The following is a 22,504-nucleotide window of genomic DNA, read 5'->3' as shown; positions in this document are numbered from 1 at the left end:
GGAAAATTCATATTTAATTCATTTGTTGATTGGCAAACTGTTGGCAATACCAAAAATAATAAGACAGTCTCTTCCTTCATGGAGTTCATATTCAATAACAAAGATAAGATGCAAATGCACAAATAACTCTAATATAAGAAAGAATGACCAGAGGGTTACACAATCCCCTAAAGGGAAATATTGGAACTGACAAAAGTACAATGTCTATCCTAGTGATAGATAATAATAAAAGATAAAGAGTTTGATCCTTCAATCAAGGAATTAATTTATATATTTTCCCTTCTAGAAAACTATTTCTTATTCCAAATGATACTATGAACTGGCATGATATTTAAATTCTCTCTACCAGTAACAGGAAGGCTGAAGCTATGAATTCATTAATCAATGCTTGTTAACCGGAATTAAATTCAATAGAAAGTAGGAGCTAAATGGCTAAAGAAAGGCATGAAGAGCAGGATATGAAAAAGAGTAAGATTAATCATCCAGTAAGTATTGACAACTATCTGCTAGGCAGTGAAGATACAAAAACAAATAGGAACCAGCCCTGGCTGCAGACAGCTTTTGTTCTATCAGGAGAAACATATACACAATTAAGTTTATACAAGAGGAAATGCAATATTTGGGGGTGGGGGATAAGCAATCAGGAAGCACTTCTTAAGGGCCTACCCTGTGCCAGGAATACAAAGAATGAAACAAGGATCTCAGGGGAAAACTGCTCATTTGGGAAGTGACCCTCGCTTGTTGTGTTTTTGAAGGTAGTTGGGATTCCTAAGTGACCGAGGAGAAGAGGGAGTGCATTCCAGACAAAGGAGAAAAACAGCCTGTGCAAAGACATGTAGGTGACCTAAAACACTGTATAGGAGAAGTCACTTTTAAGTTAATAGTTTTTAGGAAATAAAGTGGTTTTTGGTGTTTTTTTTTTAATTTTTCAGAGCAACAAAACAGTAGGGGGTACAGTTGATAGAGAGCTAAATTTAGAATCAGTAAGACCTAAATTCAAATCCAGTCCCAGGCACTTAGAAGTTGTGTGGCCCTGGGCAAGTCACCTATATCTGTCTCAGTTTCCTCATATGTAAATGGAGATAATAATAGCCTGCGCCTAACAAGGTTGTTGTGAGAATCAAATGACATAATATTTTTAATTGCTTCATAAATGTTAAATCACTCTATATGTAAGATATTATCATACATAAGAATATGTATACAACGTCCTCTCCCTTCATCTTATACTATAAGGCTCTCACTTTCTGGCATGCAGAATAATCATCACCTGAAAGCAAGACCTCTTGTTAAAGTAAAATATTCTATAATAGTAAAATGTCTTACATTAGCGATTTGTTTTTATTAATCATGTCTAACCCATGTGGAGTCTTCTTGGTAGAGATAATGAAGTGGTTTGCCATTTCCTTTTCCAACTCATTTTACAAATGAGAAAACTGAGGCAAACAGGGTTAAGTGACTTGCCCAGGGTCACAAAGCCTGTAGGTATCTTGAAACCATCTTTGAACTCTGGTCCTTCTGTCTACAGGTCTGGCACTCTATCCTCTGTACCAACCAACTACCAAGTCATTTGCCTTTATCTATGAATGCAGTGTCACATTTGACCAGTATAGGGCAAGATTAAAAAATGAACACTTCCTGCCCACATTTTAATGTAAATATAAATCTATAATAGTAAAGAATGTGATCCATGCCTGAGCAAGTCAGAAACCATTTGGGTGGCTCTGCCCTCAGTTCCAAAAGAGTCAAGCAGGGCCAAGGATACAAAGGGGTCCTTTCTGCACTACTTTGCACAGCTTCCGACTGCAACTTGACATAAAAAAGCTGATATAATATTTGGAAAAGAATGAATTCTTGTCAAAATTTGAAACATAGCAAAGACTATAGGACATTAAGATTATGTTTTTAAAGTATTCAAAAAAATGTCAGACTAGGTTTACACATTAAAAAGTATCTACACTGGCATGTCTATACTAGCAAAAACTTTTAATCATGTAAATTTCAAAAATGAAGAATTATGCTTGAAATCTTTCATCTATCACAATGCTAGTTGTGATATTAACTTGAATTTAATTTTATCTAAACTATGCCAAGGCAAAAAAAATTTTAGTGAATAAAAAGTAGAACAAGAATAATTATTTAGCACAAATATATCTAAATATAAGGAATATCTGACCTAAAATATCAGTGAAGTGAAGCCATACAGTCTACCAGTAGTTCACAACCTTTTTTTCAAGCCATTGTTTGACATATGAACCAAAATTTCAGTAGCTAACTACTGTAACTCTATAAAGTTACAATACCTCTATTTACCTTGGTCAGTCACTTCCACCCTCAGTTTCCTCAACTGCAAAGAGGGTTGATTAGATGACCTGCCTCTCCCTCCCAGCTTTATGATTACAGTATTATGTGGCCTGAAATCTTATGGAATTATGTCCTGTACAAATTGGCAGTTTTGTATTATTTTCTAATTACTTCCTGTGTATTAATTTTTTTCCTAATTATTTTGCAAGCTCCTTGATTGCAGTGAATGAATGGCAATAATTCATTCACTCACCAAAGTTATGATTGTTAAGTGCCTATTAATTTGCCATGTGATGTGCTAAGGGATAAAAGAGTCAGAGCATACTTTCACAAAATGGTAATATGGGAAGGGCCTTGAACTTAGAATCAAGAGAGCAAGGCTTAAATCTCCCATATTCTCACTTATTGGTTGTGTGTATTTCAGCAAATCCGGTCACCTCTCTGAGCTGCTCATTTGTAAAATGTGGGCAATAATAATTGTGCTCATTATACTGCAGAGTTCTGGGTATAAAGCATTTTAATAAATTTTAAGGTGCTACAGAAATGTGAGCTATTGCTCTCATCATTGTTCCTCAAAGAATATGGCTTTTTGAAACTTTGTCTTTTTTATGACCAATTTACAAACAAGTCAAGACCACTCTGTGCTCTTCTAAAACGAAGGGCCAACAACAACAGGAAAAAAAAGTATATACTCAGTCCTTGTTGATCAACTGTACTTACTTGGAATCCCAAGAGATGCCAGGACAGGAGTCAAGGACAGATCAACAAGGGGCATCTATGTATTGCTTTCAATCCAGAAGGAACCCATCACTCAACATAATCAGGCTCTAATAATGAAATAATCTGGAGAAACTACTGGGTCTAATTTGCTACATGGACACACTATTTAATCACTGTTTTAGGTTGCTCACTCAAGTACTCCTTCACTTTGATTTTTTCTATTTATATATTACTCTTCAGACAGAGTTTTCTGACTCTGGCTTACATGTTGCTCTCTAGAAACCAAGTACAAATGATTATCAGAGGCTCTTAGTCATCAAATGGAAGATGGACATGAGCAGCCAACTGGGGTAAGAAAAGCCAGTTTTAATGAAATGTTTGGATCCATAACTGAGGGGGAAGATACTATTGGCCTCACTGTTCAGATCATGTTTGAAGGACTGAGTTCAGTTCAGTGTACCACATTTAAGAGGAACCACTGAAAACTTGTTGTAAAAACAAGGAAGAATGACCAGGATGGTGAAAGGACCTAGAAATCATATCATGTAAGAAATGTTTGAGAGAATTCAAGTGTTAAGACATAGTTGGGGCATAATAGTTATCTTCAGATATGAGAATGTTTATCATATAGAGACATTATTAGATTTTCCATGTAATTAAGATAATAGGTTTATAAATTTAAAATTGGAAGAGACCTACCTCAGAAGTGATTAGTCTAACTCTATGACTTTAGAGATTATGAAACTAAGTCCTAGGATTTTCCAGGTATACCATCATATCGCCTACAAAGAGTGGCAGCTTTATTTCCTCACTGACTATTCTAATTTCTTCAATTTCTTCTTCTCCTATTTCTATAGCTACCATTTCTGGTACAATATTTGAAGAGAAATGGTAACAAGTTTCCTTGTTTTACTCCTGATCTTACTGGGAAGACTTCTAGCTTATCCCCATTACAGATGTTTGCTAATGGTTTTAGATAAATGCTATTTATCATGCTGAGGAATGTTCCATTGATTTCAACGTTCTCATGTTTTTATTGGAATGGGATGAGTGTTAGTTTTTGTCAAAAGTTTTTTCTGCATCTACTGAATTTTTTTGTTTTTGTTGTGGTCAATTTTGTTGATGAGATTCCTAATCATTACATTCCTGGCATAAAACATATCTGATCCTAGTGTATGATCCTTGTAATAAATTGCTGTAATCTTCTTCTTAGTACTTTAAGACTTTTGCATCAGTATCATTAGGGATACTGGCATAGTTTCCTTTCTCTGTTTTCATTCTTCCTGGTTTAGATAACACTACCATATTTGTGTCATAAAAGCAATTTGGTAGAGTCCCTTCCCTCAGCTATTTTTCTGAATAGTTTATGTAGTATTAGAATTAATTGTTTTTTAAATGTTTGGTAGGGGGGCAGCTGGGTAGCTCAGTGGATTGAGAACCAGGCCTAGAGACGGGAGGTCCTAGGTTCAAATCTGGCCTCAGCCACTTCCTAGCTGTGTGACCCTGGGCAAGTCACTTAACCCCCATTGCCTAGCCCTTACCACTCTTCTGCCTTGGAGCCAATACACAGTATTGACTCCAAGACGGAAGGTAAGGGTTTAAAAAAAACATGTTTGGTAGAATTCACTTGTGAATCCATCTGATCTTGGGATGTTTGTTCTTAGAGAGTTCACTGATGGCTTGTTCAATTTCTTTTTCTGAGATGAATTATTTAAGTATTCTATTTCCTCTTCTATTATTCTGGACAATTTATATTTCTTAAAATATTCAGGGACTTCCGGGTAAACATGGCTGCAATCTAGACGCCACATGCTTCCTCTCCTCAGCACCAAACGAAATAGACTACATCAAAGGAGCATAAAAATCACCTTTGGAGGAACAGAAGGACTCCCCAGTATCCCAAAGAGGCGAAGGTACGTGGGGTTTGAACATTTCCACACTATAATAAGAAGGAGGAAAAGCTTGCACAGAAAGGTGAACTGAGCTGCCCTTCCCCCCATACACACCTCAACCCACCAAACCAGAGTGAGCTACCAGAGCGCTCACTGGGACAGCGTGGGTGGGAAAAGTCTCTGTCTGGGGGGACACTCCAGGGTCCTTGGGATCTGGGGGCTGCCAGGAAACAACATCTCAGGGCGGTTTCATTGGAGAATCCTGTGCTGAGCACAGGGGCCGCAGAACTGTACTCGGGGTGGTTGAGCTGAGTATCTGGGCGGAGCTAAACACCAGGGGCAGACCACGCGCTGATTATCTGGGCAGAGCTGAACACCTGGGCAGTTTGACTCTGATCAGGGCCCCAGCTCTCTAAGAAACCTCAGAGGCTGGGAAGAATTAGTCTGAGGCAACCTAAATTCACAGAAAACCCACCCATATCACCCAGACCCCAGACCAAAAAAGAAAGTAGAATAAAACCACCAAAGGGATGGCTCACATGGCCCAAAATCAAGCCTCCAGGAAGAAAGGGAAAAAGGTGACTATTGAAAACTTTTATGGTGGGAGTACCCAAGGAAAAGAAGAGAATGAGGATGAAATCCAAAAAAAATCAGAACATGCCTCCCAAAAAGGAAACTATCAACAAGCTCTGGAAGATCTCAAACTGGAGCTTACCCAAAAGATGGAAACCTTCTGGAAAGAAAAATGGGAGAAAGAGATCAGCAGTCTGATAGATAAGACTGCACAATTGGAGAAAGAGTGGGAAGCATCCAATAGAAGGGCAGACAAAGCTGAAAAGCAAAAACAGTCCCTAATGACCAGAATTAAGCAACTTGAAGAAAGTGAAATCATAAAACAGCAAGAATCAATAAAGCAAACCCCAAAAATTAATGAATTAGAAGAAAACATAAAATATCTCACTGAAAAGGTCGCAGACTTGGAAAACAGAGGAAGAAGAAGAGACAACCTCTGAATTATAGGTCTCCCAGAAAAAGCAGAGATAAACAATAACCACGATGTTATTCTACAGGAGATTATAAAAGAACATTGCCCACACGTTCTGGAGCAAGGGGGCAAAATAGAAATAGAAAGGGTTCATAGAACACCCTCTTTACTAAATCCCCAAAAGACAACCCCCAGGAATGTAACTGCCAAATTCAAGAGCTTCCAAGAAAAGGAGAAAATCCTACAAGAAGCCAAGAATAGGAGCTTCAGATATAGGGGGGCTCCCATAAGGATCACACAGGACTTAGCGGCTAACACACTAAGAGACCACAAAGCATGGAACATGATATTTAGAAAGGCAAGAGAGCTGGGTCTCCAACCAAGAATCAGCTACCCAGCAAAACTGACTATATACTTCCAGGGGAAAGTATGGGCATTCAACAAAATAGAAAATTTCCAAGCATTTGCTAAGAAAAGACCAGAGCTCTGTGGAAAGTTCGATATCCAAGCACAGAAAGCAAGAGAAACATGAAAAGGTAAATATGAAAGAAAGGGAAAAGGAGATAAATCTTATCTTTTTCTTTAAGTCAAACTCTCTTCTATAAGGACTACATTTACATCAAATTATATATATTAATATGTGGGGAAAATGTTTTGTGTAACTCTCAAAAATTGTATGCATCATAAGAGTAGTTAGAAGAAACATGCATAGGGAAAGATTGGGGCATTAAGAAGATTTGGTGAAAGTGGGGGCAAAGAAAGGAAAAGGGAGGGGGGGAACCGTCGATAATACTAAGATTTACTTCAAGAAATAGGGGGAGACTTAATAGAATAATCTTTCCCATATAAAAATACACATGGGAAGGGGAGGGGAAGAACTCTCATATGAGAAGGAGAGGAAGAGAGCATGAAGTTGAATTACTTAACCCTTACTCTCAATGAAATCAAATCTGAGAGGGAAGAACACCTAGATCCAGTGGGATCCTGAATTCTATCTTATCCAACAGGGCAAGAAAGAACGGAAAATTAAGGAGGGAGAGGGGGGAGGGAGTATAAAAAGGGAGGGAAGGAGAGGGGGAGGGGAAGGGAGCATAAAAAGGGAGGGGATAGAAAGGGAAGCATATCAAGGGAGGGGACTAGGGGGACTGACCCAAAGTAAATCACTGGTTCAAAAGGATATAGCTAAAGAAGAAAGGTCAGAACTAGGGAAAGATATCAAAATGCCAGCGAATCCACAAGTGATAATCATAACTTTGAACATGAATGGGATGAACTCACCCATAAAACGTAGACAAATAGCAGATTTGATTAGAACCCAATCTGTTGGGTTCTAGAATCTGTTGTCTTCAAGAAACACATGTGAGGGGGGTCTATACTCACAAGGTTAGAATTAAAGGTTGGAGTAAGACCTATTGGGCCTCAACTGACAGAAAGAAGGCAGGAGTGGCAATCATGATATCTGACAAAGCCAAAGCAAAAATAGACCTGATCAAAAGAGATAGGGGAGGTAAATATATTCTGTTAAAAGGGAGTATAGACAATGAGGAAATATCACTGATCAACATGTATGCACCAAATGGTATAGCACCCAAATTTTTAATAGAGAAACTAGGAGAATTGAAGGAGGAAATAGACAGTAAAACCATATTAGTGGGAGACTTGAACCAACCACTATCAAATTTAGATAAATCAAACCAAAAAATAAACAAGAAAGAGGTAAAAGAGGTGAATGAAATCTTAGAAAAATTAGAGTTAATAGACATATGGAGAAAAATAAATAGGGACAAAAAGGAATACACCTTCTTTTCAGCACCACATGGCACATTCACAAAAATAGATCATACACTAGGTCACAGAAACATAGCACTCAAATGCAGAAAATCAGAAATAATAAATGCAGCCTTTTCAGATCACAAGGCAATAAAAATAATGATCGGTAAGGGTACATGGAGAGCCAAATCAAAAATTAATTGGAAATTAAATAATATGATACTCCAAAATCGGTTAGAGAAGAAATCATAGAAACAATTAATAATTTCATTGAGGAAAATGACAACAGCAAGACATCCTTTCAAACCTTATGGGATGCAGCCAAGGCAGTACTTAGAGGAAAATTCATAACCCTGAGTGCATATATTAACAAATTAGGGAGGACAGAGATCAAGGAATTGGAAATGCAAATCAAAAAACTTGAGAACAAACAAATTAAAAAACCCCAGAAGAAAACCAAACTAGAGAAATTAGTAGAATTGAAAGTGATAGAACTATTGAGCTAATAAACAAGACTAGAAGCTGGTACTTTGAAAAAACAGACAAAATAGAAAAAGTACTGGTCAATCTAATTCAAAAAAGGAAAGAAGAAAGGCAGATTAACAGCATCAAGGATGAAAAGGGGGATCTCACCTCCAATGAAGAGGAAATTAAGGCAATCATTAAAAACTACTTTGCCCAACTATATGGCAATAAATATACCAACCTAGGTGATATGGATGAATATTTACAAAAATATAAATTGCCTAGACTAACAGAAGAAGAAATAGATTTCTTAAATAACCCCATATCAGAAAAAGAAATCCAACAGGCCATCAAAGAACTTCCTAAGAAAATGGATTCACCAGTGAATTCTATCAAACATTCAAAGAACAGCAAACTCCAATACTATACAAACTATTTGACATAATAAGCAAAGAGGGAGTTCTACCAAATTCCTTTTATGACACAAACATGGTACTAATTCCAAAGCCAGGCAGGCCAAAAACAGAGAAAGAAAATTATAGACCAATCCCTCTCATGAATATAGATGCAAAAATCTTAAATAGGATACTAGCAAAAAGACTCCAGCAAGTGATCAGAAGAATCATTCTCCGTGATCAAGTAGGATTCATACCAGGGATGCAGGGCTGGTTCAATATTAGGAAAACCATCCACATAATTGACCACATCAACAAGCAAACCAACAAAAATCACATGATTATTTCAATAGATGCAGAAAAAGCCTTTGATAAAATACAACACCCATTCCTATTAAAAACACTGGAAAGCATAGAAATAGAAGGGCCATTCCTAAAAATAATAAACAGTATATATCTAAAACCATCAACTAATATCGTCTGCAATGGGGATAAACTAAATCCATTCCCATTAAGATCAGGAGTGAAACAAGGATGCCCATTATCACCTTTATTATTTGACATTGTATTAGAAACACTAGCAGTAGCAATTAGAGAAGAAAAAGAAATTGAAAGCATTAAAATAGGCAAGGAGGAGACCAAATTATCGCTCTTTGCAGATGACATGATGGTCTACTTAAAGAATCCTAGAGATTCAACCAAAAAGCTAATTGAAATAATCAACAACTTTAGCAAAGTTGCAGGATACAAAATAAACCCACATAAGTCATCAGCATTTCTATATAATTCCAACACAGCTCAGCAGCAAGAACTAGAAAGAGAAATCCCTTTCAAAATTACCCTAGACAAAATAAAATACTTAGGAATCTATCTCCCAAGACAAACACAGGAACTATATGAACACAACTACAAAACATTCTCCACACAACTAAAACTAGACTTGAACATTTGGAAAAACATTAACTGCTCATGGGTAGGATGAGCCAACATAATAAAAATGACCATCCTACCCAAACTCATCTATCTATTTAGTGCCATACCCATGGAACTTCCAAAAAATTTTTTTACTGATTTAGAAAAAAACCATAACAAAGTTCATTTGGAAGAACAAAAGATCAAGGAAATAATGAAAAAAAAAATACAAAGGAAGGGGGCCTTGCAGTCCCAGATCTCAGACTATATTATAAAGCAGCGGTCACCAAAACAGTCTGGTACTGGCTAAGAGACAGAAAGGAGGATCAGTGGAATAGACTCGGGATAAGTGACCTCAGCAAGACAGTATATGACAAATCCAAAGATCCCAGCTTTTGGGACAAAAATCCACTATTTCATAAAAACTGCTGGGAAAATTGGAGGACAGTGTGGGAAAGATTAGGTTTAGATCAACACCTCACACCCTACACCAAGATAAATTCAAAATGGGTGAATGACTTGAACATAAAGAAGGAAACTCTAAGAAAATTAGGCAAACACAGAATAGTACACATGTCAGACCTTTGGGAAGGGAAAGACTTCAAAACCAAGCAAGACTTAGAAAGAGTTACAAAAAGCAAAATAAATAATCTGGAATACATCAAATTAAAAAGTTTTTGTACAAACAAAACCAATGTAACTAAAATCAGAAGGGTAGCAACAAATTGGGAAACAATCTTCATAAAAACCTCTGACAAAGGTTTAATTACTCAAATTTACAAAGAACTAAATCAATTGTACAAAAAATCAAGCCATTCTCCAATTGATAAATGGGCAAGGGACATGAACAGGCAGTTCTCAGCCAAAGAAATCAAAACTATTAATAAGCACATGAAAAAGTGCTCTACATCTCTTATAATCAGAGAGATGCAAATCAAAACAACTCTGAGGTATCACTTCACACCTAGCAGATTGGCTAACATGATAGCTGTGGAAAGTAATGAATGCTGGAGGGGATGTGGCAAAGTGGGGACACTAATTCATTGCTGGTGGAGTTGTGAATTGATCCAACCATTCTGGAGGGCAATTTGGAACTATGTCCAAAGGGTGATAAAAGACTGTTTACCCTTTGATCCAGCCATAGCACTGCTGGGTTTGTACCCCAAAGAGATAATAAGGAAAAAGACTTGTACAAGAATATTCATAGCTGCACTCTTTGTGGTGGCCAAAAATTGGAAAACGAGGGGATGCCCATCAATTGGGGAATGGCTGAACAAATTGTGGTATATGTTGGTGATGGAATACTATTGTGCTAAAAGGAATAATAAAGTGGAGGAATTCCATGGAGACTGGAACAACCTCCAGGAAGTGATGCAGAGCGAAAGGAGCAGAACCAGGAAAACATTGTACACAGAGGCTGTTACATTGTGCACAATCAAAGGTGATGGACTTCTCCATTAGTGTCAATGCAATGTCCCTGAACAATCTGCAGGGATCTAAAAAATACTATCCACAACAGAGGATAAACTGTGGGAGTAAAAACAACGAGGAAAAGCAACTGCCTGACTACAGGGGTGGAGGTGATAGGACTGAGGAGAGACTCTAAATGAACACTCTAATGCAAATACCAACAACATGGAAATGGGTTAGAAACAGGAACACATGTGATAACCAGTGGAATCGTGGGTCGGCTATGGGAGAGGGAAGGGTGGTGGGAGGGGGGGGGAAGAAAATTATCTTTGTTTCCAGTGAATAATGTTTGGAAATGACCAAATAAAATAATGTTAAAAAATATTCATCTATTTCACTTAGATTACCAGATCTATTGCTATATAATTCCTAGTTTATCTTTGAGCCAGAACCTTTGGATTTTGGATATCACATTCCTGACAGTTTTCATCATGAAGCTTCTGTCAGGAGATAACCAGTGGATTTTTTTTCTGTTTTCACTTTGCTCTTTGGTTGTAATATGTCTGGAGAGTTTTCTTTCATGACTTCTTACAATATGATGTCTAGTCTCTTGTTTTGGTTATAGTTTTCAGGTAATCCAATGATTCTTGAATTAGTTCTTGAGCTGTTTCAATTGTTGATAGGAGATAGCCTTACATTCTCTTTTGCTTAGTTCAATCTTTTGACTTTTTTTTTTAATTTTTAATTTAAATTTTAATATTTTATTTTATTTTTATTATTTATTATTTTTAAAATATTTTTTATTTTAATATTATTTTTTATTTATATTATTTAATTTTTTTATTTTAATATTATTGTCTTACGTATAGTCATTAACTTTGGTTTGGTCCATTATAACTTTCAAGGAGTCTGTACTTGAAGGTTTTAAACCTTTATGCTAAGCTCTTACTTCTTTTTCCAAGTCATATCTCTGTAGCTCTCTTTCCCCCCCCCACTCCCCACCCCCTACCCCCCAGTGTTCAGTATGGTGCTGTTCTTAGATCTTTATTGGAGTTGTTGTGGGGGGAGTCAAGAAGGGGTGACTGGGCAGTACTGCTTCCTCCCACTTATCCATCATGGCTAGTTCTCCAAGGTCCTAGGATCCTTCTTCCAAAACGTTATGCTTGCCTCCAAAAGACAGAATTAGTATCAAAAGGTAGAGATAGATTTGAATTCAATATAAAGAAGAATTTGATATATTCAAAAGTAGAACTAATTGGCTCATGCTGTACTGACTCCACAATCATTAGGAATGCTTACAACATTTTTGCTTTTTGGTTAAGAAAGTCATAACAGAGGAATATACTGGATAGGAAGTTGAATGAAATGATCTTCTAAGATGCTTTTCAAATCCAAGATTCTATGATTCTGACTATATAGTATCTTAAAAATACACCAGAGTGCCAGAGAACTGTATGAGTGACAGCAATGAAAATAAAAACCTTAGTTCTGGCAATCAAATTAGCCATCTAAAGCAAGTCATTTTTTCTATATGTATGCTAGCTTCCTCATAAGCATAAGGATAGGATTTTACGGCAATATTTTGAGTTCTGAGGAAATATTCATTAAGTAGAAATTGGAGGCAGCTAGAAGGCTCAGAGAATTGAGAGCCAGGCCCAGAGATGAGAGGTCCTGGTATCAAATCTGGCCTTTGATACTTCCTAGCTGAGCAAGTCATTTAACCCCAGTAAAGGGCCTAGACTCTACTGCTCTTTTGTCTTGGAACCAATATACAGCTATTGATTCTAAGACAGAAAGTAAGGGTTGAAAAAAAAAAGGAAGAAATTGACCTGTACAAAATCTTTTCACCTGCATTTTCTAAAAATAAAAAATAAAAGCCCTTGAACATGTCAAAGTAACATGATGAATCAAAAGACAATAGGCCACAAAAATAATTCTACCTAATAGGCCATTATATTTTAGCATCATGCCCAGAAATAAGACTAATATTTATTTTATAGAAATTCTAAAAGCATTCATCAATACCACTTGTACAAGAAAAATATATGATAAGGATTTGTGTTTTTAATCAACACTAGAAACCCCATCTTTTCACTGAAAAAACAAGGATATAGAACTGAAGTTGGATGGGGAGAGCAGAGAGGGAAGAACCAGAACTTTAGATGATATAATTTCAAGACCTTTGAAGAGATGACCCCCTTCCTCAAAAAAAGATGATGTTTAAAATAAGTTAATATCATTAACAGAGGCTGAACTTATTCTAACCAAAGAATTCTTGATGTAGCAAGCAAATGTTAAGAAATAAACACTATAGATTTGGGAAACATGGGTCAAAAATTCAAGAAATTATCACTCAGAAGGAAGGACAAATTGTGACTCCAAAATATTTTTTTCTATTAAAAAAGATCCATGTGTAGTCACAAAAAAAAGCAAAAAACAGCTGTTGAAGTCACTCAATCACAAATAAAAGGTAAATCTATAGTGTTGAAAATAACTTTTTCATTTGACTCATTTAGAAGTTAGAGCTGGAAGAGAAAATTCAGTTATGTAGCTGAATCCTCTTTATTTTACAGATGAAGAGATTTAGGCCCCAAAAGATAAGGTGCCTGGCCCAAAATTACTCATTAAATTGATAACATGGACAACTAAAACCCACATCTTCTGATTCCCAGCCCCAGGATCTTTACAATACAAGTCTATTTCTTAAATGACAGGCAGTAGAAGTGTAATATATCAAATGCATTTCTTTACAACCTCATTCAGGATGTGAAAGGCAATGTCATTTTTAATAGATGAAAGCATCCTTCACTCAGTTCTTCCTGCAGTGCCTCACCACAAAGTGGACATGCCTCAGAGTTCCTGAAGGCTATCTCAAAAGAGCACAATCCCTACAGGTTCTACCAAGCTGGAAAAGCTTTGAATATTGTCCTTACACATAGAGTGCATTATTATCTGAGGACTAGGCTAGCTAAGTTCAGAGAGGCTCATCTTCAGAACTATGGCCAACAAATAATGTTTTTGTTTTTTTATCTGCAAGAGCAATTAAGGCTATCTACTAAGGTGGGAAGGGGGTAACAACTGAGTAATGAGTATCCATAAAGTCAAAACGAATCCATGAAGTATTAGAGTTTTATTTAGAATATATTTTGTCTCTCTTGTAAAAAGAGGAGACTAAACTAGATGAATTAAACTCTAAAAGCTCTAGTTATACCTACAATAATGACTAGCGTTTATATAACAATTTTAGGTTTGCAAAGTCCTTTAATATGCTTTCCACTTTTCTTTGATCCTCACAACAACCCTGTGAGGTAAGTACTAATAGTGCCTTTGTTTTTTTTCCCTCCCAAATGAGGACACTGAAGTTCAATAAGTTCAAATGACTTGCCAAGGTCATACAGCTTACATTAGGCATGTAAGACAGAATTTGAATTCAGGTCTTTCTGACTCCAGGCCATCACTTTATTGAATGCTCCATTCTTGGCTGTCTAATACCATTTTTTCCCCTTAATCCAAGTCATTATGTCAAATAGTGACAAAACTAGATAAATGTGTAGACACTGATACAGAAAAAAAGAAATCTAGGAAAACTGAATAAATGACAATATAGTTACAATATTACCAAGAAAAACAGCTCATTTTCCTGGAGACATCAGGATCTATCAGTTTCTAATTGCTCAAAAAATCTCCTTTACTTCCATGAGTCTCTAGGAAATGGCAGCATGCTCTAAACTGCACTGATGAACTTGAAAGCTAATAAAGTGTCACTTGTACTCTGCACCATTCTGTACACATCTGGCGTACTATGCTCAGCTGGGGTACTATTCTAAGGGACACTGTCAAACTGAAGCAGGGGCAGAAAAGAATAAGCAAGATGGTGAAGGATCTGGAAAAATCATGTCACATGAAGAAGAGCTACAGGAACTGGGGGGGGGTGGGGAGCAGCTTTGAAAAGACTTTTCAAAGGGAAAGGTTCATCCTGTTCCTCCTGGGCAGAGAAGAGCCACACCCTTAGTTATAACAAGGCATTTATTATGATAAGAAATGTTTATTCTGGATTCTAAGTGTTGCGGTTGTTGCAGGAATTCTTCAGAAAGGGGAGGATCTTTATTGTTAGAGTTTATGCTGGCAATTAATAGATGACAAAGCACTTCTATAGATTAAAGAGCTAGGTCCTTCATTTGCATGTTTGAAGATGACCATTTTGGAGTTAAACCTGTTGAACCTAATGCTTCCATAGACCATCCCGGCAGTATACCCTTTATTTTTAAATATTAAAAATGTGACACTATTCTAGACCGTGTAGGGTCTATAATCAACCTGTTTGCTTTGCTTTGTCTGTATTTTCTCATCAGGGAGCAGATCCAGCAAACTAGATCCCAAGAGAGGAAAAACAAATCATTCAGTCGCTGCCTCAGGTGGATTATGAAAACAGCAGCCCAGAATGTATCCAGGAGTCTGTCTGGATGTACCTGTTGTGATTTGCATTCAGGGACTCAAATTCACACATGTTGGTTCATGCATTCATGGATGAGCAAGTAAAGACCTGCATGTTTCTGGAGGCGCTACCAGTGTGTTTCTAAGCATGCTGGGCACCTGACAGGGATGATCAGATGCATTCTTAGCCGCTGGCCTTTTGGACAGACCACTAGATCGGCAGCCAAGTAATTGTGAACGTGCAAAAAGGGAGGTATCCAACACATTCACAGGCAAGGGCTTGGACGAGGAAAGTTAGGAACTAGGGAGAGGGGGCCGGGGAGGCAATGGGTCTAGGTGGCCCCACTTCTAACTTTTCTTCGGCTTCTTCCAGACCCGGAATGGAATGACACACCTGGCCCAGGTGAGCCTCCCCTCCCCCCACACCCTCCCGCCTCCTCGCCCCGCCGGGCCAGGCCCCGGGAGCGCTCACCAGAACAGCAGGTTGGCGCAGACAAAGCCCACCAGGCTGCGGAGTGGCCTCTGCCAGCTCAAAGCATCCCCGACGCAGCAGCTCAGCAGCAGCACCGGCTCCCCCAGCAACCAAGTCACGGCTGTGGCGACGCGGCCACCAGCCGCTTCCTGCTCTTCCAGCGGCCGGTGGGGCTCCGCCGAGGTCTCCTTGGAGGGCGGGGGGGCCCCAGTCGCAGCCCCCAGCTGGGTGTCCGCCGCCGCCGCCACGGGCGCAGCCTCTTCCTCCTCATCCTCCTCGGCAGCAGCTGGTGCAGCCACCTTGGCTGCCCGCGCACAGCATCCTTCCTCCTGCTCCTCCTCCCGGGGTCCCAGACTCGCCATCTTCAGTTTCCACTAGTGCTTTCTGGGGCCCGGAGGGACTGTAGAGCCCAACGATCGGTGCGGAGGGGGGGTTGGTTGGCGATGGTGGTAATCGTGTAGGAGTGTTCGTGGTGTTGCTGCTGCTGCTGCGGCTGCTGTTGCTGCTGCTGCTGCTGCTGCTGCTTGCCTCCGCCTCGGCTCCGAGGCTCCCCGGGGCCGAGAGGGGAGGAGTGTGGGTGGATGCAGCGCGCAGAGCGGCCGGGGGCCGAGGGGGCGGGCGCGAGACTAGCCCGAGGCTGCAGCTGGGGCTGCGGGCGGCGGCCGCGCACCGAACTGCTGATTGGGGGGGAAGGAGGGGGGGACTTGTGACGTCACAGAGCCCGGGCTGGCGGCCCGCCGCTTCGGGAGCCCGGCTGGGCCAAGCTGCAGCCGTCTGCCCTACACCGAACCAGCTGATGGAGTGGGAAGATTGCTGCTAGCCGGAGAGGAAGTGGGTGTGGCCAGGTTAGCCCGAGACCAGCTGGTAGATGCGTACAGATAGCTGGGGTGTGGCGTGCATGCATCCTAATTGCGGGCGGTTTGCAGATAGGGTGGGATGGCTGGTTTGGGTTTGGGGAGGCAGTGGCGGGGCGAAGTGTGAGGACTTCCTGGGAAAGTTGGCTTGCTGGGAGAACGTTTGGTGCGCCTGTGAGTATGACAGAAAAAGCCCTATGCACCCTTTCCTGGCCTCACAGTGATTCAACAATTTTTTACTCTGTGCTTCCATTTCGAGAAGCACATTAACTGAAAGATGACTGTTCGCTTTCTCCCTCCCAACCACATCCCCCAGGTCTCCTGGAGAAAAAGTCGCAGGAGTCGCCTTCGGTTTCTAATTGTGGAGGGTAGCCGGGTATTGGAATGGAGAGAATAATTCAAAAGATGTCAAACCTCGAGCAGACCAGACCGCGTCCTCAGTTTGGCACACAAGAGAAAGAAGGCTGTGGTGATGATGAGCAGAGTGGGAACCATATCTAGGACGGGAGGATGAAGGAGCAGTGGGTGGAAAGAAGCAAAAGAGCCCAAGGGATGTGTATTTGTGATTCTTTGCCCTTAATTAAGGCTCTCCAATGACTTCCTGGGCTCCGATTTCCTCATTTGTTCCTTGTGGGGTAAAACTGGGATTTGCATAAATTATATAATATCCTATCTAGACATACACTGGTTTCAAGGAAAGAGACTGACCCTGTTATTTCACTGCTGAGGAAAATTCCTTTACCAGTGAAGGTTGTCACCTTCTCAGCAACTGATTGTCTTAGAGAGTTGCCTGGGTTACTGAGAAGTGACTTTCCCAAGGTCCCAAGACTTTGTGTGTGTCAAAAGCCAGGACTTGGACCTACATCTTCCAGGATAAATCCACCAGACCCCAGTGCTCTCAGAATGACGGAGGTTGAAACAATCCTAAATTCCCCATTCCACCTGAATTCTTGGGCTTTGTCTAATGACTGTAACCCGACTTTTGAATAGCACCTGAAAGAGTGGTACTCACACTTTACCAGGTACACCTCTCCTTTTCCCATTTCCTTCTCAGTTATTTATGAGGTGCAGAGAGGGCAAATGGAAGCAATCACTTCAGGTTATTGGTTTGGTGAATCTTAAGCTATTGCAATCACTTTTGGGCAATTCCACAAATTCTATTCAAATTTTTTGTTTTCAGATCTTTGCTTCTCAGGTCTTGCTTAGTACTAGCCATTGTCCACTTCAGAGTAGTCACTTTGAGCTGCTGAGGTTAATCAAATCCTTATTGGCATTCCTCTTGCAAACAATTTCAGAACTGCTTGTTATACTTTTGAGTATTCTTAGTGATGGCCAGTCGTTTCTCTTTGAGAATGGATCTGTTGTTTTGTTTTTTTGAAAAAGTTAGAAGTCAAGTTTGGTATAAGATCTCTGATTGAGAGCTGGAGAGACTTCTGTGCTAGTGAATCCACCCCATTTATTTTACAGATAAGAAGCTGAGGTAGTGACTTGTCCAAGGCCCCACAAGTAATAAACAGTAAAGCCATGTGTTAAACAAGCAACAAGCATTTATTAAGTACTAATGGACCTACACTATGTGTGATGCAGTTAGGTGCTATTGATGGATTGCTTTTGTTTTTAAATTTGACTTAAAAATACCAATATTGCTTTTGTTTTGGGACTCATAAACTGAATACATTCCAGAAAAGATGAAAGAACCCAATGCATTAAACATGCTTGGAAGATGTTTGGATAAAACATTATTTAAAACCCAATTTAATAACAACACTATTCTTCAAAGCCTGCTTTAATAATTCTTCCCAGAATACTGTTGTCTCCATGTATTTTATTCACACACATTCTGAGTTACTCAAAAATAGCTTCCTCTCATTTAGTACTTTATCTTTCTCCTCCAACCATTTTGTTCAACTCAAATTTACCAATTATGGCCCAAAATCATAAATGAGAGGAAAAGTAACTATAGAAGGAATATAAAGAGTTTTCATTTAAAAAATTAACCCTGTAAGATTATGTTCAGAGACACACATGCAAACATGCACATACACACAGCAGTTCCTCACAGTGTGGAGAGTTGCTATTGCTAAATAATTTTTAATAGTGTTATTGTCATGAGTATAACACACTGATTTCCCTTCCTTCCAAAAATTTCCACCAGACCACTTGTTTTATGATTAATTTTTCTCAATCAGGATTGTCCCCAGTAATCACCTTTACCTAGTTTTTGCCTATTTAAAAATGTTGGGTGTGTGTAGGGAAAAGCACAATGTAATTTGCCCCTGGGCCTAAATCAGTATAGATCAAGGGACCCAAACACCCACCACCACCTCCATTCCATTCCAAAGGCAGCCAAACCTGTTTACCAGTGGTATCTAATGAGCATTGCTTAACTCTACTAGTGACTCTCAGAACTAAATAGGTTGCTGATTCCTGGATTAAAAGTACTGTCCTTGATTATTTAAAGAAATATATGTTCATAATTTTATCAAATTCTTAGATGACTAAGATAAGATTAAATCCAGAACTGCATAATATATAGGACAACTTTTTTTTTTCAGAAAATTCACTACCATAGTCATAAAATTTTGATGTTGAGGGAGCCCAAGTTAACAAATACTATATTCCAGTGTATTTGTGATCTCAGTAATATGGTATTCTTTCCAATAAGCAAATGGTCAACCCATCCTGCCCTACTTTTTCTGTCCAATTCTGTACTCTGGTTCATGGCCTCCAGTCCAAAAGTGCTGGAACACACGAGCTATCTATCACTCTTCACTGTGCCTTTTTGCTCTTTTTTCCAGATCTGTAGTCTAACTATGCCTCTCCTACACTTGTGCAGTTAGGTTTTTAACTGAAGCTTTTTGTCATTAAAGTTCTCATTAGCATCATAGGAACATAGATTTAGATTTGGCTCATTAGTCCAACTTGTTTAGATTTTGACCTTCTTATCCATCTGTTAACAAGCAAGCAGACAACAAGCACTTTCCTTCTAGCTTTGTGTCACATAAAAATTTGATAAGCTTCCATTTATTCCTCTCCCAAAGTCACTAATTAAAATGTTAAAGAGAACTGATGTATAAAAAGATCCCCAGGGCATTCCACTAAAGACCCCCTTCCATGATGACAGCAATTTATTAATCAATATTCCTTTACTATGGTCAAACAGTTTTAAATCTACCCAGTTTTGCTTTTAGAGACTGTGACTTGCCTAAAGTCACATAGCTAAATAGTATTAAAAGTAGGACACAAACCTGTGTTGTCTCATTTGAAGACCACTTCTTTTTTTGCTTCTCCAAACCAAAGGTTATGGAATGATTTGTCCTTAATATTGTTCCATCACAGTGTGGTAGTCCTGGTTTTTTATAAACTATGCCAGTAAAATTCAAGACATGATGGGTCTTACCAAGATAAAAAGGACTCGGGTAAGGTTTAGTGATACATGATGTATCTCTTTGTTGTACAAGGGCCAGCTGACCTAAATGAACTCTATAGAATGTAGACTTAAGTCATGAAAGCAGAAGTGGGATGAGGAGGAAAAAAGGAAGGGAAGGAAGAAGAAAAGAGAGAAGGGAAGGAAGAAAAGAAAAAAGGAACAAAAAGAAAGGGAGGAAGGAAAGAAAGGAAGGAAGGAAAGAAGGAAAGAGAAAGAAAGAAGAAAGGAAGGAAGAGAAAAGGAAGGGAGAGAAGAAGAAAGAAATGATTATTAATTGCTTACTAGGTACAAAACGTGTAAATTCTGGGGAAAAATTGAAACAATGATTATATGGGTTTATGATTGGGGGATTTAGTTTTAAAAGATTTATTACAAAAAATGAACAATATGTAAATAGATATCAAATACTAATATTTGTATAACCCAGTGGAATTCCTTGTTAGCTCATGGAGGGGGAAAAATGAATCATGGAAACATGGAAAAATATTTTTAAAAAAACAAAAAATTTAAAAATAATGGAAACACAAGATAGTCCCTAATCTCAAGGAACACATTCTAATAGTGGGAGACAACTCTCTGTCTCTCTCTCTCTGTCTCTGTGTATCTCTCCCTCTCCCTCTCCCTCTCCCTCTCCCTCTCCCTCTCCCTCTCCCTCTCCCTCTCCCTCTCCCTCTCCCTCTCCTTCTCCCTCTCATCTCTCTGGCTGGACCCATGTGGAAGAGGGGAGCAGCTTGCTCAGTTTTCTCTAGATTTTACTTTCCCTTCGCTTTAATTTGAATGTTAATAAATGGTATTAAATATAATACATGGAGCATTGGATATTAATTTTAATCTTTACATATAGGAAATTTCAACGGCAAGTCAGATGGGAAGGGAATAAACATCAGGTGCTTACTATAGTACCAGACACCATGCTAAGCTCTTCCTTCCTTTTTTTAATTAGATTGACCAGTACCTTGTCTATTTTGTTTGTTTTTTCAAAGTACCAGCTTCTTGTCTCATTTATTAAATCAATAGTTCTATCACTTTCGATTTTATTAATTTCTCCCTTAATTTTTAGGATTTCTAATTTGGTTTTCTGCTGGGGGTTTTTAATTTGATCGCTTTCCAGTTTTTTCATTTGCATTTCCAATTGATTGATCTCTGCTCTCCCTTGTTTGTTAATATAAGCATTCAGGGATATGAATTTACCTCTGATTACCGCTTTGGCTGCATCCCAAAAGGTTTGAAAGGATGTTTCGCCATTGTCATTTTCCTCGATGAAATTATTAATTGTTTCTATGATTTCTTCTTTAACTAAACGGTTTTGGAGTATCATATTGTTTAATTTCCAATTGGTTTTAGATTTGGTTTTCCATGTACCATTACTAATCATTATTTTTATTGCCTTGTGATCTGAGAAGGCTGCATTCATTATTTCTGCTTTTCTGCATTTGTGTGCTATGTTTCTGTGACCTAATGTATGGTCAATTTTTGTGAATGTGCCATGTGGTGCTGAGAAGAAGGTGTATTCCTTTTTGTCCCTATTTATTTTTCTCCATATGTCTATTAATTCTAATTTTTCTAAGATTTCATTCACTTCTTTTACCTCTTTCTTATTTATTTTTTGATTTGATTTATCTAAATTTGATAATGGTTGGTTTAAGTCTCCCACTAGTATGGTTTTATTGTCTATTTCTTCCTTCAATTCTCCTAGTTTCTCCATTAGAAATTTGGGTGCTATATTATTTGGTGCATACATATTGATTAATGATATTTCCTCATTGTCTATAGTCCCTTTTAACAAAATATAATTACCTTCCCTATCCCTTTTGATCAGGTCTATTTTTGCATTGGCTTTATCAGATATCATGATTACCACTCCTGCCTTCTTTCTATCAGTTGAGGCCCAGAAGGTCTTACTCCATCCTTTAATTCTGACCTTGTGGGTGTCAACCCGACTCATGTGTGTTTCTTGAAGACAACATATGGTAGGGTTTTGGATTCTAATCCATTCTGCTATTCATCTACGTTTTATGGGCGAGTTCATCCCATTCACGTTCAAAGTTATGATTGTCATTTGTGTACTCCCTGGCATTTTGATTGCCTTCCCTAATTCTAACCTTTTCTTCTTCGGCTCTACCTTTTAGTCCAGTGATTTACTTTGAAACAGTCCCCCTTGTCCCCTCCCTTGATGTTTCCCTTTTTAGTCCCTCCCTTTTTGTTCCCTCCCCCTCCCCCCTCTCTTTCCCTCCCTTTTTGTTCTCCCTCTCCCCCTCCCCCCCCTTGGTTTTCCCTTCTCCTTACCCTTGTTGGGTAAGATAGAATTCAAGATCCCAATGGATCTGGATGTTTTTCCCTCTCAGAGTTGATTTCCCTGAGATTGAGGTTTAAGTAAACCCCCCCCTCTCTTCCTCTCCTTCTTATAGGAGTTTTCTTCCCCTCCCCTTCCCATGTGAATCTTTGTGTGAGAATGATTATT

The 22,504-nt window shown here is 38.8% G+C and overlaps 1 protein-coding gene and 1 long non-coding RNA gene across 3 annotated transcripts in view; one reads left to right on the top strand and one right to left on the bottom strand.

Moving 5' to 3' along the window:
• Positions 1-16,572, bottom strand: part of RETREG1 (reticulophagy regulator 1) — a 191,944-nt gene extending 175,372 nt beyond the window's left edge. Inside the window, exon 1 of one of the 2 annotated variants that reach the window (XM_007486834.3) lies at positions 15,760-16,572. In XM_007486834.3, coding sequence (XP_007486896.1) covers positions 15,760-16,121 — 362 coding nt within the window. In that variant the 5' untranslated portion in view covers positions 16,122-16,572. The remainder of the gene's footprint in view (positions 1-15,759) is intronic. The other variant, XM_056824279.1, reaches the window with a different exon arrangement.
• A 30-nt stretch (positions 16,573-16,602) lies between these two features.
• LOC103097046 (uncharacterized) lies at positions 16,603-17,211 on the top strand. Its single transcript, XR_008917786.1, has 2 exons — positions 16,603-16,787; positions 16,930-17,211. It is a non-coding gene; the product is annotated as an uncharacterized LOC103097046 (long non-coding RNA).
• The last annotated feature ends 5,293 nt before the right edge of the window (positions 17,212-22,504 follow it).

Source organism: Monodelphis domestica, chromosome 3 (genome assembly GCF_027887165.1).
Source record: "Monodelphis domestica isolate mMonDom1 chromosome 3, mMonDom1.pri, whole genome shotgun sequence".
Lineage (NCBI taxonomy): Eukaryota > Metazoa > Chordata > Mammalia > Didelphimorphia > Didelphidae > Monodelphis > Monodelphis domestica.
Note: the sequence above shows the minus strand (reverse complement) of the source record. Positions and strands in the feature narration are given on the sequence as shown.